General features: G+C 48.4%; 1 protein-coding gene across 4 annotated transcripts in view; it reads left to right on the top strand.

Moving 5' to 3' along the window:
- The window catches only part of EDRF1 (erythroid differentiation regulatory factor 1), a 346,290-nt gene that overhangs the window by 61,637 nt on the left and 265,559 nt on the right, over window positions 1-19,094 (top strand). For all 4 annotated transcript variants that reach the window (XM_086922577.1, XM_086922576.1, XM_086922575.1 and 1 more), the window contains exon 4: window positions 18,053-18,178. In XM_086922577.1, coding sequence (XP_086778703.1) covers window positions 18,053-18,178 — 126 coding nt within the window. The remainder of the gene's footprint in view (window positions 1-18,052; window positions 18,179-19,094) is intronic.

Raw genomic sequence — 19,094 nt, 5'->3', positions numbered from 1 at the left:
CGGATTACTTTCCAACTGTTTTCTTGCCGCCGAGTGCTCGCTGGATGCAAGCGACCTCCCTAGAGGGAATTCTGCAGCTCTAAACTCCCCAGGACTTTGACGACCTCGCCGGACCCGCTTCGCGGGTCCCGCAGCGCCTCGTGTCTTTGAGGCAGCAGCTTCAGTGGGAGCCAGTACCGAGGAGCGGACAGGTAGTAGAGCCGGCGGGGCTGCGAGCACAGGCAGGGACTCCAGTCTCCAGGAGCCCCTGCGCGCCCATTCCACACACCTGGGCTGCTCTCCCCGCTGGCCACGCCCCCCGCTTCCTCGCAGAAAAGCCGGTTGTTTGCACGGAACCCTCGGATTACTTTTCAACTGTTTTCTTGCCGCCGAGTGCTCGCTGGATGCAAGCGACCTCCCTAGAGGGAATTCTGCAGCTCTAAACTCCCCAGGACTTTGACGACCTCGCCGGACCCGCTTTGCGGGTCCCGCAGCGCCTCGTGTCTTTGAGGCAGCAGCTTCAGTGGGAGCCAGTACCGAGGAGCGGACAGGTAGTAGAGCCGGCGGGGCTGCGAGCACAGGCAGGGACTCCAGTCTCCAGGAGCCCCTGCGCGCCCATTCCACACACCTGGGCTGCTCTCCCCGCTGGCCACGCCCCCCGCTTCCTCGCAGAAAAGCCGGTTGTTTGCACGGAACCCTCGGATTACTTTCCAACTGTTTTCTTGCCGCCGAGTGCTCGCTGGATGCAAGCGACCTCCCTAGAGGGAATTCTGCAGCTCTAAACTCCCCAGGACTTTGACGACCTCGCCGGACCCGCTTCGCGGGTCCCGCAGCGCCTCGTGTCTTTGAGGCAGCAGCTTCAGTGGGAGCCAGTACCGAGGAGCGGACAGGTAGTAGAGCCGGCGGGGCTGCGAGCACAGGCAGGGACTCCAGTCTCCAGGAGCCCCTGCGCGCCCATTCCACACACCTGGGCTGCTCTCCCCGCTGGCCACGCCCCCCGCTTCCTCGCAGAAAAGCCGGTTGTTTGCACGGAACCCTCTGATTACTTTCCAACTGTTTTCTTGCCGCCGAGTGCTCGCTGGATGCAAGCGACCTCCCTAGAGGGAATTCTGCAGCTCTAAACTCCCCAGGACTTTGACGACCTCGCCGGACCCGCTTCGCGGGTCCCGCAGCGCCTCGTGTCTTTGAGGCAGCAGCTTCAGTGGGAGCCAGTACCGAGGAGCGGACAGGCAGTAGAGCCGGCGGGGCTGCGAGCACAGGCAGGGACTCCAGTCTCCAGGAGCCCCTGTGCGCCCATTCCACACACCTGGGCTGCTCTCCCCGCTGGCCACGCCCCCCGCTTCCTCGCAGAAAAGCCGGTTGTTTGCACGGAACCCTCGGATTACTTTCCAACTGTTTTCTTGCCGCCGAGTGCTCGCTGGATGCAAGCGACCTCCCTAGAGGGAATTCTGCAGCTCTAAACTCCCCAGGACTTTGACGACCTCGCCGGACCCGCTTTGCGGGTCCCGCAGGGCCTCGTGTCTTTGAGGCAGCAGCTTCAGTGGGAGCCAGTACCGAGGAGCGGACAGGTAGTAGAGCCGGCGGGGCTGCGAGCACAGGCAGGGACTCCAGTCTCCAGGAGCCCCTGCGCGCCCATTCCACACACCTGGGCTGCTCTCCCCGCTGGCCACGCCCCCCGCTTCCTCGCAGAAAAGCCGGTTGTTTGCACGGAACCCTCGGATTACTTTCCAACTGTTTTCTTGCCGCCGAGTGCTCGCTGGATGCAAGCGACCTCCCTAGAGGGAATTCTGCAGCTCTAAACTCCCCAGGACTTTGACGACCTCGCCGGACCCGCTTCGCGGGTCCCGCAGCGCCTCGTGTCTTTGAGGCAGCAGCTTCAGTGGGAGCCAGTACCGAGGAGCGGACAGGTAGTAGAGCCGGCGGGGCTGCGAGCACAGGCAGGGACTCCAGTCTCCAGGAGCCCCTGCGCGCCCATTCCACACACCTGGGCTGCTCTCCCCGCTGGCCACGCCCCCGCTTCCTCGCAGAAAAGCCGGTTGTTTGCACGGAACCCTCGGATTACTTTTCAACTGTTTTCTTGCCGCCGAGTGCTCGCTGGATGCAAGCGACCTCCCTAGAGGGAATTCTGCAGCTCTAAACTCCCCAGGACTTTGACGACCTCGCCGGACCCGCTTCGCGGGTCCCGCAGCGCCTCGTGTCTTTGAGGCAGCAGCTTCAGTGGGAGCCAGTACCGAGGAGCGGACAGGTAGTAGAGCCGGCGGGGCTGCGAGCACAGGCAGGGACCATGTTAATTAACCTTGGGTTTTCCAATCTTTGGACTAACCCACTGGGAGAAGTCTTCCCAAGTAAGGAAGCCCTCAAATTACAATATTGGGATTGGGTGGGCGGCAATCTGTTGAGAGGAGTTAGGTCTGACTCTATGGCGGGTCGCTTCCTGGAGACAAAAATCTATCCTATCCTAGAAAATTACTGGGACACTATTACGGTCCCGATGGATAGGAAGCTAGTCTTCCAGCTAAGATCTGGTACTATTCCCCTAAAAAAGCTAACGGCAGGTTGGCAGAGGTCGACTAATATGTCATGCCCAGTATGTGAGACAGCTGTGGAGAGCGTAGGCCACTTTCTATTTGTTTGTAAAGCCTATTCATCACCTAGGAGGGTATGGCTCACACCTGTATGTAAAAACCTTGGGACACGTGATAGCGCAGTGGCATTAAGAATTCTGTGTACATCAACTCAGGAGTCGATAGTCATTGGGGTAGCCAAATATTTGGGGTGGGCCTGGGCAATTAGGCGGCGATCTTTGGGGGGGTCCAGTTAATCAGGTTTTTAATTGTTATAAAATACAAAACTAATTTGTTATACATGTAAATTTTTCTATGTGGGTATTGTATGAGCTTGCACAACATGGTTTTATGAATTTGTATTTGTTAAATGATATGCTTTTTTATTCTGTCATGTTCAATTTTATGCTTTGCTTTTATGAGAAATTATCTCGAATAAAGCTTGTACAAACCGTAACTACTACACTAAAACCTGAATCACTACACAAACACTATTACACTAACCTAATACACTGCACTAAACAAACACTACACTAAAACTTAAATCACTACACTACATAAACACTACTACACTACCCTAAACCCTAATAAATTACACTAAACAAACAATACAACACCCTAAAACTAAATCACTACACTACATCAGCACTACTCTAAACCCTAATACACTACACAAAACTACAGCACCCTACCCTAAAACCTAAATCACTACACTACATAAACACTACTACACTACCTTAAACCCTAATACACTACACTAAACAAACACTACAACACTACCCTAAAACCTAAATCTCTACACTACATAAACACTACTACACTACCCTCCCTAATACACTACACTAAACAAACATGACAACACTACAACACATACAACACAAACATTACCACACTACTTATTCAGTACCCTAAACACTACAAAAGTAACCCCCACCCCATGCGCAAACCCCCTTACCGCTCTCCTCTCCAGCGCCGCCGAGGGATCCTGCTTCCACCTTCCGGTTTGGTTCTCATCGTTATGAGGAAACAGCCTAAGTTTCCTCACATCCACATGGATAGCCGCCCCCGCCGCCATTACATCGCATGCGTTGTAATAACGCATGCGATGTAATGGTATGCGTGGTTTTACCACGCGTTGTAACATCGCGTGTGTTGTAACGCATGCAATATAAAAGCACGCGTGGTAAAACTCGCGTTGTAATGGCTGTTCCCCATCAGACCCACCATCTTCACCTGACAATGAGCCCAAGCCCCACTTGACCAGTAATTCTTTCTGAATCAAACCCTTCTTTTCATGTGCACAAAGGGTGCTCTAGTCCCATCCATCACTGTATGTGTTCACACTCCAGCCCTTGGGAATTTCAGCGATCCTCATCTTGGTTCTGGGGTTGCAGTTCTTACCTGCAACTAACCTTTCCAGGCCCTCTTCTTCTAAAATAGAATCACAGGCCTCCATGTTATGTACTCCAAGAGATTCCCCTCCTGGGGTTTGTGTCATCTCTTTGCATGCACTACTTCTGCTGTTGATCTATATCAACATCAGCATCATTGATGGCTGTTTTTGTCTTTAATATCTGTTATTCTTTATTAGTTCAATCCATGTTTTCTGAGCATAAAAGTTCTTGTTATCTCAGACAAGTATCTATTTTAGGTCTCGCCCTGCGACGCATCAAAAAGTGATGTCGCAGCAAGGCCTATTGTCGGCGGTTCTGCTTACTAGGAGCCAAGGGAGACAAGAGATTGGCGGCAACCTGGCGGAATCGGATTGCGCGCACCTTCACCATCTCCTGTCTCTTTAGCTCCTTGTAAGCAGACACACACGAGCGTCCACACCGAGACACACACACGAGCGCACATACACGCACGCACACAAAGAGACCCCCCCCGCCGCACGCACGCACACACACACACACGCACACACAGACAGACGCACAAATACACACGTGCACACATGCCCCCCCCCCCCCACCACACTCACCGGGCTCTTTCAGCATGTTCCGTGTCCCTCTCTCCCTGGGCAGCCAGTGGGTCAGTCTCGGCATGGGAGCTCCGCAGCGTTGGTCTTCACCCGGGCCCCCTCCTGGGACCCCTCCTGGGACCCGGGACTTCAGCTGCCGCACTTCGCATTGGCACCGGGGCTCCCTCTCCATAACAAAGAGCGCACATGCGCGGGCAGCCCCCGCCCTCTCAGTCACAGCCCTACTGAGCTGCTTTCGGTTTCGCTATCTTCCGTGTTCGCTGGCAGCCTGTTCCTCCTGCTCAAGTCCCACACCGGACAAAAAGTGTGCATTGCTCATCTGCCAAGACTTCACCCTCTATGCAATGCGGACAGATATCTGGGCTACTGCGTGCTTGTTTGCAATTGTTTAGGTGCTGCTTTTGGACACACAGGGAGACTGGCATCTATGTGGCGATATCATGGAGCTTTTTTCTTTCTATTCCCCTTGGTTTCTCGGCCTCTTGCTGCCTTTTCGCATCTCCTGTCAGTGGGGCCTTGTGGAGGGGAGGGGGCTGCAGTTCCGCGCATACGGACATCTTGCCTGGAGACGGTAAATCTGCACAACAACAGACCTGGTGGAAGTGTAGTGGGGCAGAGTCTCCCGGGGAAGGCTTGTGAATATATGTATGCCATTGGTAGTTTTGATTAATAATCCTCTAACTGCAAGTACCAGAATGCAGTGCAACACTCCCGGCTCTGACAGTGAAGCTGCAAGAGCCAAAGCCCAGGGCACATGCTCCTTGTCTACAGTGTGTGCTCTGCTCTCCCGGAGCCGTACTCAGTCACCGCATCCCGTGTGCCGCAGAGTGTGAACTTACAAGCGCAGCTGTGTGCTGCGCTCAGACGGCATTGTAGCCCTCCGAAGAGGGGGGTCGTTGGGGTCCCCGAATCCAGTGCCTTGTGGGATGCTTGCGTTTATTTGTAGTTACTGCGACAAAGGGTTTCACAGCCTGCTGGGTCTCATTGCAGGGTGTAAAGTGTGCACCACGTCTTAGGTTGCATTATGCAGTGTATGGTTTTGGCACTCCGCCCGTGCATCCTTTCACTGCCTCCTGGGTGAGCAGCCGGATCCTGCCGTGGGAGTTTTGTTTAACTCGCTGAATGTCGCCCGTGTACCTTTAATGAGACTCCGCACCCAGAGTGAGCTGTTTACTCCCTCGCCTTGGTTTCATTTTACTTTGACAGTCAGCCGGTTCTCCCATGGCCGCGGGCGCAGCTTGTCATGCTGCTGCGTCACTGGGGGTAGCTGGGACAGTTTTAGCTAACTATGATGACAGGAAGGGGAGGGGGGTAAGTATCCATCGTGCAGCAGGTGCAGTTGCACCAAGCCCCGCTGCACCCCAGATATGACTATTGTATTACTCTACCGATCACGGGAGGGGGAGGAGACATTAGTCCTGCTTGCATTTGGACAGTGGTTCTTGTCGTTGTGACAGGCGAGGGCTCACAGAACCAGAAGGCTGAATGAATGTAACCGGGTGGACTTGCTGTGCCCCCATCTCTGCTGCTGGCATGTGCCCTTCACACCCACCCCTGTCTGGAATCGAGGTTCATGCATCTGCGTAAAGCGCCCTAGGACTCTCCTTAAACGTGTGTGCAAGGCGGCATCACCCGGGTGCATGTATGACCCTGGCACCAGTGCTTTAAATAGGCTGGTACTCACCGGTACTGAGTACCGGCACTTCTCCGTGTTCTCCCATTGAGTACCGGGACTTCTCCTGGTGTTAAGAGAGTGCCGGTACTGTAGTCCTAGTGGCATGCTGTGGTCAGTCTCTGGTATTCCGGCTCTATGTTGTGGCTGCAGCCCTTCACTCAGAGCCAGCATTTCTTAAGATAGCGCCTTAGGCGGAGAGACATTTGGCGCCCTTGCTGATAGACACAGAAATGAGGCAGCAGGGGGTCCATTGTGAGTTGACTGGTCAGTCACTGCCGCCTGAACCCAAACACCTCGGGACCTCTCCAGCTAATCTAAATCTCCAATAGTTTAGCAGCCTCACGGTGATGGATCTATTGGTGTGTGTCTGCAGGGGTGAACTGTGAAAGGAGCGTGAAGAAAGGGACAATGAGGTGTTAAAACATTGCCCTAAAGCTTAATCCTAAAGGAATGAACAAGGTGAACGGGGTTCTGCTGCTGGTATTGCCTTAATGCGAACAGCAGCTCCGAGCGCCCCTCAGAATACTGGCGCCCTGGGTTCAGCTCGCCCATGCTTCCGGCCGGCCCTGCTCACACCGCGACAGGACAGGAAGACAAGTGTGGTTTACCAGCTAGAGCTCTCGCCATTGGAACTGTCGCGCTACCAGTTATAGGGAAAAGTTGCATCGACATTGTCTGTCAGAGCGCCTCACGCCCTTCGGCCAAGTTTGGCTCGTGTGTGCATGGCACATTGGTCCATTTTTGCAGTTATATATGGTGCAAACTTGGCAGGAGGGAATAAAGTGATATACATGAGAAGCACAAGTTCTACATGAATGCTTACTTTTTTAGGTCTCGCCTGTCGATGCGCATGCGCATCGAGCAAGGCGAGAGTATTGCGAGTTATCCACTCTTTATCTGCACTGCAAGGAATCGTGGCGATTCCTTGCAGTGCCCGTGACTTTTAAGGTCAATGCGCATGCGCATTAAGCTTATGCGCATGCGCATTGACCTTAAAAGTCACGGGCGCGTGCATGTCCGTCTTTGTTTACCCGCTCCGCCCCCTTCCCGCCGTCTCGCATTTCCCCCTGCCGCATCAAAGGCTTTCACGGCCGGCCGGCCATGCTTTCAGTTCCACGACCGGCCGGCCGTGTCAATTACATTTCTCTCCCCGCTCCGCCCCCTGCTGCGGCCGTGTCGCACTTCTCCTCCCCCCCCTCCCCACAGCAATGCCCTCCGTCTTGTTTGTTGCAGTCTGTCTTCCTTTTGTCTCTCCCTATCCCTCTTACTTCACCTCATTCTCTCCCCTTCCCTCTGCCTCGCCATCTCTTCTTTCCCTCTCGATTCCCCGTGTTTCCTCCTTTCCCCCGCCTCACTCTCTTCACTATATGCCTCACTCCTGATGTTATTAGGTTGAAGATATTTCAGTGACATATATATTTTTTAAATATAGCACTGTCCCATCCTCTCTCATCAGCCCTTGTTGTGCAGTTTCTCATTGTTGTTTACCTCACAGTCTAACCCATGGCGTCCGCGCCGTCCCGGCTAAACACAGCAGTGTTAGCGCAAATTCTGCGTTTAATCCTGTTTTATCCGCCCTGCTCCACCTCATTGTCTTGTTGATGACCATTTAAAGGGCGGCGAAGAGGTCTCAGCTTTGCGACGTCACAATAGTGGAATGAAACCATTCACTACATTGAAAAACTGTTCGCAACTATGCCTATAAAATGTAAGGCCCTTTGTACGCAGGATCCGCTAACCCTGTGTAAAGTCTATTCGCTCCCACTAAGTTTATTTATTTTAGTTTACATTTATTTTATGCATTTTTATATAGCGGGACTTTACCTGAAGGTAAGCGCTTCACAATAGGAGCAGTAGTGATACATGAGGAGAACATTAGATAGATAGTAAGTTAGAACATTGCTTTAAATATTCTTTAATACATACCTCTTCCCTGTGATCTAATTTGAAAATGTTGGCTTGCGTGCTATGTTTTATCATGCACACATTAAGTGTGTTAAATTAAAACTTAGTATGTTAGAGTATGTGCCCCCACCTCCCTCCCACCTCCAGCGAAGCCCGCAGTGCCCCCCACCTCTCTCCCACCTCCAGCAAAGCCCGCAGTGCTGCCACCTCCCTCCCACCTCTAGCGAAGCCCGCAGTGCCCCTTCACCTCCCTCCCATCTCCAGCTAACCCACAGTGCCCCCCCCACCTCTCTCCCACCTCCAGCGAAGCCCGCAAGTGCCCTCCCCTCCTCCAGCCATGCCCTTCCACCTCTAGCGATGCTCGCAGTGCCCCCCACCTCCCTCCCACCTCCAGCGAAGCCCGCAGTGCCCTCCTCACCTCCAGCCATGCCCTCCCACCTCTAGAGTTGCCCGCAGTGCCCCCCACCTCTCTCCCACCTCCAGCGAAGCCCGCAGTGCCCCCCACCTCCCTCCCACCTCCAGCCATGCCCTCCCACCTCTAGTGATGCCTGCAGTGCCACCCCACGTTCCTCCCACCCCCAGCGAAGCCCGCAGTGCCCCCCCACCTCCCTCCCACCTCTAGCCATGCCCTCCTACCGCCAGCGAAGCCCGCAGTGGCCCCACCTCCCTCGCACCTCCAGCCATGCCCTCCCACCTCAAGCGATGCCGGCAGAGCACCCCCACCTCGCTTCCACCTCCAGCCATGCCCTCCCACCTCTAGCGATGCCCGTAGTGCCCTCCCACCTCACTCCCGCATGGGCCCTTTGGTACTCCTAATGCCCACTCGCCCACCAAGTGCTCTTTCAGAAATTTGCAGAGGGCAGGGTCGTGTGCACTAGTGACACAGGAATATAGTCACACGAGTGCTCAAAAGCGCACAACTACTACAAAAGTTCCATATATATATAAAAAATAGTGCGTTCGAAAGTAGTTTGCTTAGTGGCTTCAACACTCGTTGCTGACATCTGGTGTGGACGGGTTGAATCGTGTAAGGGCCGACTCTGCCTTTTATCCTTCTACGGTTGATAAATTGACATTGGTAGGCAATTACAGCGCGTTGACATCCCAAGGTCTGCAGTATTCTGGAGTTTGTGAAGACGAAAGGTATGAGATTGTACAGTGGAATGCTGAACAGTTTAATGAATTTTTGAGCACCAAGATCTGTATAGGGGTTATATATATATAGCCTCTTTGATCATTCTGTGTTTTATTGGGAAATGCGAAGAATATATTTGAAATGTGGCTCTGATTTAAAACTGCCGAGTCCTTACAACGTGAGAGCAAAGGCTGAGTTTCAAATTATAATATCAATAACTCGTCTTTTATATAACACTTCATACCACATTCCTAACGTGTCTAAGCGCTGTTACTGTTACTTAATTAAATGATACTTGTGCACTAGTGACATGGGAATGAAAAGACACGTGAGTGCTCAAAAGTGCACAACTACAATGAAAGTTATATATATAAAAAATAGTGTGTTTCAAAGTAGTTTGCTTAAGTCCCGGGAGGTGGAAACAGCAGGCAGCTGCCATGATTTGTTTCCTTGTGGGAAACATTCCTTCAGCAATCAGTTTACCAGTCCGGCAGGAAGGACTTTGATTACTATCTGTGTCACCATCTTTTGTTAATCTAGGAGCAGGAGCCCCAACCTAAACATTGATTGCTTTTCACCACATGCTTGCTGACACACTTAACACTTTCTCCATGCCGTCTGCACTTTCACTTTCATTTGATTTGCAATGATGGCCGCTGCACACACCATTCTCGGAACGTTGCCCTTGAGCAATGGCAGCCGCTTTTCGATTTTATTTTCTGCGTGCCTTCACTTATGTTTCGCAATGCCCTGCTTTCCTGACACAATGTGATCCGGGCTTTAGGCTTATATTCATTCACAAGGGGGGAGTTGTCCCCAGTTTTCCACTTAGTCAAATACATTTTGAGCGTTTCTTAAGATCGCTCAGGGACATGTAACTGACAACTGTCTCGGGGCTCCGTGTGAAGTAATTAGCTTCAGCTCCAGGAACATGGACACAAAGCTAAGGATCTACTTTGAAGGTATTTTATTTTTGGTACATATAAAGTACACGACTTCAAGAACACCTGTGAAGCCTGGGTTTCCCAGAGAGCAGAACCGGTTCCTCAATTGCATTGCCGAGTTGTGAATCACATTCATATTAAATGATAAGGGTGTAAGCGGAAGTCATACCAGGGTTAATCAATAACAAAAATACACCTAAATATGTTATGACCATTTCCATTAAAATCACTCATACTAAACAAAACGAAATTCACCATGCATACCAAAACAAATATGATCTATCTATCTATCTATCTATCTATCTATCTATCTATCTATCTATCTATCTATCTATCTATCTATCTATCTATCTATCTATCTATCTATCTATCTATCGCCCTCACTCTATCTATCGCCCTCACTATATGTATCTATTTATCGCCCTCACTCTATCTGTCTGTCTATCTATCGCCCTCCCTCTATCTATCGCCCTCCCTCTATCTATCTATCGCCCTAACTCTATCTGTCTGTCTATCTATCGCCCTAACTCTATCGATTGCCCTCACTCTATCTATCTGTCTATCCATCTATCGCCCTCCCTCTATCCATCTATCGCCCTCCCTCTATCTATCGCCCTCACTCTATCGATTGCCCTTACTCTATCTATCTGTCTATCTATCTATCGCCCTCACTCTATGTATCTATCGCCCTCACTCTATGTATCTATCGCCCTCACTCTATCTATCTATCGCTCTATCTATCGCCCTATCGCTCTATCTATCGCTCTATCGCTCTATCTATCGCTCTATCTATCTATCTATCTATCTATCTATCTATCTATCTATCTATCGATCTATCTATCTATCTATCTATCTATCTATCTATCTATCTATCTATCTATCGCTCTATCTATCTATCTATCGCTCTATCTATCTATCTATCTATCTATCTATCTATCTATCTATCTATCTATCTATCTATCTCTATCTATCGCCCTCACTCTATGTATCTATCTATCGCCCTCACTCTATGTATCTATCTATCGCCCTCACTCTATGTATCTATCTATCGCCCTCACTCTATGTATCTATCTATCGCCCTCACTCTATGTATCTATCTATCGCCCTCACTCTATCTTATCTATCTATCTATCTATCTATCTATCTATCTATCTATCTATCTATCTATCTATCTATCTATCGCCCTCACTCTATGTATCTATCTATCGCCCTCACTCTATGTATCTATCTATCGCCCACACTCTATGTATCTATCTATCGCCCTCACTCTATGTATCTATCTATCGCCCTCACTCTATGTATCTATCTATCTATCTATCGCCCTCACTCTATGTATCTATCTATCGCCCTCACTCTATGTATCTATCTATCGCCCTCACTCTATGTATCTATCTAGCGCCCTCACTCTATGTATCTATCTATCGCACTCACTCTTTGGCCCTCACTCTATCTATCGCCCTCACTATATGTATCTATTTATCGCCCTCACTCTATCGATTGCACCCTCAACCCCTCACCTACCCTCACCCTCAACCCCTCACCCTCACCCTCACTCACCCTCAACACCTCACTCGCCCTCACCCTCACTCACCCTCAACACCTCAACCTCAACCCCTCACCCTCACTCACCCTCACTCACCCTCACTCTCCCTCACTCACCCTCACTCTCACTCACCCTCAACCCCTCACCCTCACCCACCCTCAACCCCTCACCCTAACTCACTCACCCTAACTCACACTCACCCTAAATCACACTCACCCTCACTCACCCTCACTCACCCTCACCCTCACTCACCCTCACTCACCCTCACTCTGACTCACCCTCAACCCCTCACTCACCCTCACCCTCACTCACCCTCACTCTCACTCACCCTCACTCACCCTCAAACCCCTCACCCTCACACAGTGCAATAGGTCTCGGAGCATTTGAGTTAGAGCTTTTACAATTGTTTATGGCTTTTTTTATTTGTAATTCTTTAGCATTGGCTACAGGAAACAAAAATGCTAAAGATTTACAAAAAAACCCATAAACAATTCTAAAAGCACTAACTCTAATGCTGCGAGACCTATTGCATTTCCAATGCTTGTTGTTTTTATGGCACAGGTAAAATCCCAGCGTGGGCTCAACATCCTGTGATCCAGGGCAACTCACTTAAATCTCCTTGTGCCATAAAAAAAAAGTCTGCTTTCGCATAAAACTTCTGCTTCTCACGTTAATGCCCTTGGGCTAAGTTCACGCTATATATAATTACAACAAACACCAATTACACCCTGCAGCTATGGGCAGAACTTGGCCACGGGGCACTGGGGCACTTACATTGAAGAAGAAAATGCTGATAGTGTACAAGGCTGCCTCGAAGCCACGCCCCCAGACACGCCCACCCCCAATCAATTTGGTGAGTACCAGCACTTCTCTTTTTCCATTTAAAGCACTGCCTGGCACTGCCAATTTTTTTACGTTAAGAAGAGCCTGGTGTGCTCGTATGTACGTCCCACTTTGCTCTGATCTTTGTCTAGACTTTTTCTTTCTTTTACTCTCTCTCGTTTTGAAACACCCCGCCTTGGAATGCAGTCACCGATCAAAGGCAGCTTGCAGCTGTCTCTTCCTGCTGCGCTGCCTCCCTCCTGACTGTTCCCAAACGCCGGCCTGTGACCCTTGGCAGACACGTGGGGGCGAAAGGCACTTCACCAAATGAACTTTTCTTTCCCTTGGACTCTTGTCAGGTCTGACACTTGTGTGGTTTGTTTATTTTGGGAAGGCGTCAGGTGCACGCGTCGCTGCGAGAAATGAGCGCCAGATCCGCCTCTAGAACCGCTTCATATGCATTACATGTAATTTGGGCAGGAAACGCGCAAAATAACTTTGCTCTGGACCTACTTTTCAGTGCATGCAGTATTCAGCTGGCGCAGGCGATTCGTTTTTGAGACAGCCATACAATATATTCACTTTAGTAATAAGTTACTATATTTAAAAACATGCACAGCATTGTAAAATGTGCCATTCAGGGCATGTAGTTATCCACTATCGACCTGTCAGGAGGGGAAATTATCTTGTCAAAGCAGCACATTAAGAGCATTCACCCACAGAATAATGCATTAGTGCAGGCCAGTGCCCAGGCTGATGGGCTGATAGCGCATCTTCTGTTTCCTCTTCTCCCACTCACTCTGTCAACTTCATCTGGTGATTTATTTTTAATGAAGTTTGTTCTTGAGTGTCCCATTCAATTACCTCACACTGAGATAATTCCCCTAAAATTGTATGTAGGTCAGGCCTTATTATGAGCACTGGAAGGAAGTCAACTCGCAGCAGAAACCGAGATTAAGAAAGGCGTGGCTTTGGAATTATAGCAGTTAGGGCATAATCTTTTCAAATCAGCTTGACTTTTAGTATGTCAGGCACTGTATGGATTCCTTTGAAGTCATGAAATGGCAAAACTTATGAGTTTTGACTAAGGGCTTACAAAGACAAGACTGCAGAAATGTGTGATGAGAAGACAAAGGCACTGCAACACTGAATGAAAAGCACCACCAGTGCCACTCTGCGTAGACAAAAAAGGCTAATAAAAGCCGCAGCCATATGGGGTTGATCATTTCCAAGATGGCGGCATGGATAAAGAACGGTAATAAAGAAAGTGTTGCAATGCTGGGATTGAAAAAAACATGATTGTAGTGTATTTACTCAAAATTGAACCATATTAAGTAGCAGCAGCCTTACATTTTTGTGCATGTTACAGTAAACGCAGTGCAGCCCTGTCGGAGGGGGTCGCTCTTCCCCAAGCACAGTGGTAGAAATGGGCGGAATCGGAAGGGCACGGCGTGCCCCTACTTTTTAAATTTAGCAAAGTTTGTTGACCCCTACTTCTTTATTTTAAAAATGCGTCCCGGGACGGCAGGGATGGTCTAATGTAAAAAGTATTGCGAGACGGTTCAGCCCTGAGTGATGCAGATTGAGGAAGGCCTCTGAAGTCTCCACAACCTCCTCCCCCTTCCCCTCTGTACCTGGGGCCAGGAGCCTGCCCAACAACACTGTAGGAGAAGTGTTTAACTGGTTTGCTTTTTGTGTACTCATTTAAAATACGCTGCCTGAAATTGCTGCTAGCAGAGAATCATCAGTACCTTGGATCAGCCCTGCATGAATTTCACATTGAAGGCCGTGGCAGTGTTATGGCACAGCACTACCAACTGCCTACCACAGGACAGTGGCTACATAGCCCGTGTCTGCCCCCCAACAAGTTGTTCCTGCCATGGAGGTTTCCCACAGCCAGGTGCGGTTTATGTCTTTTTAGGGTTTTTAACCGATAATAAAAGCATTTTGACTGACTGTTAATAAATACAGGGACCCAAAGATATGTGGCATCAAAGAATAAGAATGGACGTGGTACAGGTAGGCTTTTTTAAATTTATTTATTAGTTTTCACTTTTATATAGCGCAAACTTTACCCGCAGGTATCAGAGCGCTTTAAATCAGCACGCTTATAACAAGCAAGACTAGCACTCTATATTACTGCCAACTTTGCTTAGAATAAGCAACAGCTAACCATTCACAAACAATGTTTATATACCAACTAGCAGCCCGCCCCAGCGTTGCCTGGGCAGAAGGGGGCTGGGGGCTGCATTTTTACCCCGGGGCAGAAGGTGGCTGGGGCAGCATGTTCTCGAGGGTTGCACCCGCCGACTCCCTCCCGCCCCCGCCCGCCCCGCCCACCTCCCGCCTCCTGCCCGGACTCGAATTAAGTTAAGTAGCAGCCCCCCCCCCCCCCGCCCCACCTCCCGCCTCCCGCCCGGACTCCATAAACATTAGTTTTAAATTAGGTAGCAGCCCGCGCGGTGCACTCGCCGACTCCCTCCCGCCTCCCGCCCCAGCAACGTACCTCTCACTGCCACTGCTCCTCCGGTTCTCGCAGCTCCTACCGGCGCTGTTGTCCTCCGCTCTTCCTGGTTCTGGTCAACGCCGCTCCTCCCCTCACGCAGACGTCGCTCATGTCGTCTGCTCTTCCTGGTTTTGGTAAACGCCGCTCCTCCCCTCACGCAGACGTCGCGGCCGGCGCTAGTTGCAAGGGACTACTTTTTTTAATTTATTAATATTTTAAAAAACGTTTTATTTTTATTTTTATGTAGCCTATGTCCTTCTGCTTGCCCTGAGGTTTTCTAAGATGTCTTGGGTGTGTAGATTGGCACTGTAGTTCCCGAGTTTACCTTGCCTAAAGGTGCAAGTTCTCTCTTTATAATAGTAGTATAGATTGCAAATTGAAAAAAATTATGCAAAGCATTGTCATTTACAATGCCAGTAACTCAAACTTTAATGCTGCAAGACCTATTGCAGTGCAAATGCTTGTTGTTTCTAATGTTCATACATCAATTAACTCCCCAATCACCAGTTTCTTCAGCGTACGAAGCATGAATGCTCCCTTAGCACCCACGCTGTAGATATGTGGTTTCAGAGACAGATGCTGGTCCACTAAAATGGCCAAGCTTTTTGCTACCCCTTTGGGTGTTAGCAGTGGACCTAATTCAGCAGGCCAGTAGAGGTTTGACCAGGCTGTAGGATTCCCATTAAAAAACACTACCTAAGTCATTTCAGTATTCGGTGTCAAAGAGTTGGTCCTCATCCAGTCACAGATGAAGCGCATCAGCTCTTGAAACGAAGAGTGGGACCTGTGATGGCCTCCAAACAGGCACGATCTTGCTAGAACTCATCAGCATGGTGCTAGATCTAGCATCCTCGTCTAACTGGCTGCTTGATCAAGGGTTGTAGATATCTGTTGAACAAGTTGAGCAAGTGTGGAACCCCACAGTTAGCATTTACTTGGGCCGCTTTAAAAGGGAGTAGGTGTACCTCTTGAGTTCTGTTCTTCAGGAAGGAGCTAAGCCATTTGTATGTCATTCCTATAAGTCCTGCTGCCCTCACCTGCTGTAGGAGAAGTCCATGATCTACAGTGTTAAAAGCAGCGTATATGTCTTACAATAGCAGAGCCATAGTTTGGTCAGCATCCAGTTCTATCCTCCAATCATCAGTAACCGACACAAGGGCTGTCTTAGCTTTGTGAATAGGTAGGGACCCAGCTTGTTGAGATCTAAAAACATTCCAAATTGAAGATGATTGCATTTTTCCTGTGCATCATACGTTTCTAATATTTTGGCACAGAAGGGGAGCAACAATATGGGCCAGTAGTTGTTTAGCATAGCCGGATTGTCATTCATTATTTTGTTTTGTTTTGAGCAGAGTGAACACTATTGCCGTTTTTAAAGACACTCTGAACCACACTTGTGCGTAGGGAAGTATTAATTACTTTACTGAGAGGATCTAATATGGTAGGAGCTAAAGATTTCATCACTCTTGGAGGAAGAGGGTCACTTGGAGAGCCTGAAAAGATTTCACCCAAGAGCCTTAGTACTGCATTATTCCCCTGCGGAGTGAACTCAACTGGAGTAAAATCTGCCTCCGTCACATCCTCAGGATCTTGCCACTCTATCAATGGGCTATCAATCCATTGATCAGGTGAATCGTTTCTACAAAGAAGTCATTGAATTCAAGCAGCGAGCTTGAGTGGCCACTACTGACTGACTAACTCTGTCCGATGGTGAAGGTTCCTCATGATCTTAAAGATCTCCCTCTGAGGATTCCATGCTTCACTAATCCTAGAACCGTAAAAACCCAGTTTAACATGGATGATCACTTTCTTATAATTAAGCAGCCCTCCCTTAAATATTTCTAAATGTTCCACCGTATGTGCTTTGTCATTTCTGTTTGAGTTGTCTCAGTTTGAATTTAGCTTTTCTGAGCTACTGAGAGACCAAGGTGAGAAGCACCAACGGCCTTATTATAGAACGTGCCCAGGGGGCTCAACAGCCTGAGCTTATTAATCCATTTCAGCCCAGCAATGTCTTGGACTAACAATGCAATCAATGTAGAAATCTTTTGTAGCCATATGAGGGGACCTAATAGGATTTAGTTTCATGACGAGTGGGACAGAGAAGAATCTAATCTAGGGCAACTGACAAATGCCACTCTGATGAGCAAGGTGAGGGATTGTGTGAGATCACTCTAGTATGCCTTCTGCTTTTCCTCACTCCAGTGTTGATCACTAAAGAAGCATAAAGACTTTGCTTGTGCTCTCATTTTGGATACATTTTGTTCAGCTCATTAAGACAGCGTGCAAAGCTACCTTACGGAGTTACTTCTCCAGTAACCTAATGTGCTCTAACATTGTGGGCTGTATAAAACGGCTAGCATTTACTGTTTAATTGTTGTGTGGGAAATTCTAGAGTGCGTTATGCAAGATACTGGGAGCATTTCACTGTCTATGTGTGAGCTCCATTAATGTTAGAGGAAAGCCCAGAGGTTTGGGGCAAGAGTAACTGTGCCCCTCTCCACAGCTACATCTTCTTTGCTAGGGATATGGACAACCCTACCTATGAGCATAAGTCACAAACCAATGGTTATTATTCTGTGGGGACATTGGCGGCTTGAAGACCTGCTCCACATGCTGCTTTTTCATTTCAGTGGAGGACTCTGCATACCTGCCCATCTATGTCCTCACTCCATCGTGAGGAATATAATCCAGAAAGGCCTGTAAATGAAAGATGAATGAGAAATCAATATGTATGTTCGAGACTACAATATAAACTATTTTCAAATTCATTTTTGCTTTTTGACTTTTTCATCATTAAGTGCTCTGTCAAAAGCGATCAAATTTATATTAATTTCTTGTAGACGCTTGTTATATTTGTGTAATTTGTTAAATATTGCTTTCTGTTCATAGTGGAAGCCTATACTACTCTTTATCATGACGTCTGTGTCCAGTTGGATACTGATCTGCCCTTTGCAAGAACTGCATTGTCTAATAAATCTATAATGTTTTGTCCCTTAAGAACATTAAAAAGCTTCTGAAGATACCATACAGCAAATCCCACGTGAGCATGGCGGTGCACCGTATTGGACGAACCCTTTTATTGGACGAACTGGACATTCAAGAGCTGTTCATGAGATCTTCTCAGGTTGTCCGGTACTTCTTTATATGCATTCATAGCTAACTGTGTTAAGTTCAGCTTTGGAGTTTGATTGTAATAGGATGTACAATGCTCATATTATTGTGAAAATGGCAATCAACTAGGAGTAATGGGTATGATTGGGCATGTGGTCTTTCAGTTTAAAATTGTGCTTTTATCAGATAGGAGAAGGAAAGTGTGGGGGGGGGGGCGGGTTGCCTTTTTGAGGTGATGGTGCAGTTCTTTTTTTAATTTTTTTTTTTTTTTAGAAAAAGTAATCTCTCTACCTAGAACCAACACAATAATCAAAACATGTTTTGGTTAATAGGGAAAAATACGTAGTCATATCAAATATGGTAGATTCAATTTGTCTTTGATTCTCAAATCAAGCCTTTAAAAAACTCACCAGTGGTCTGACAATACTAGGGGAAATGACTGACAAAAAGAGGAGCTGGTTGGATATATGAGCGTAATAGATGATTTAATATGGAGATTACACCATTCTCTGTTTACTCCTGTTTATGGTTCGATTATACTGGTATGACTCAGTGTGCTCGTGTTAGGTGTTTTAAAAAAAGTTTATTGTAAAATATATTTTGCTAGAGGTGCAATATATAAAACAGTTGTCATTTTTCAAAATTATATATCTAACACATTCTTCAACCAATTAAAAACTAATAAAGAATGCAATATTTTTAGATTAAGGCGATTTCACCTGATTCGTATATTCTCTTTGATTAACTCTGAATGATTGTGGTTTGAGAGGATTGTGAGTTAGTAATGTGCCTAGATACCACCAATTTAAAAAAGGCCAACCCTTTTGATGAATAGTACGTGAAGTTTGTCAAACAGTGACCAGTGACATCACCGCCACACCCCCGAGTCCCGCCCCTACTTAAACGGTCCATATGTGTCAGCGCAGCGG

Source organism: Lissotriton vulgaris, chromosome 5 (assembly GCF_964263255.1).
Source record: "Lissotriton vulgaris chromosome 5, aLisVul1.2, whole genome shotgun sequence".
NCBI lineage: Eukaryota > Metazoa > Chordata > Amphibia > Caudata > Salamandridae > Lissotriton > Lissotriton vulgaris.
This window is presented reverse-complemented; position numbering and strand designations above follow the sequence as displayed.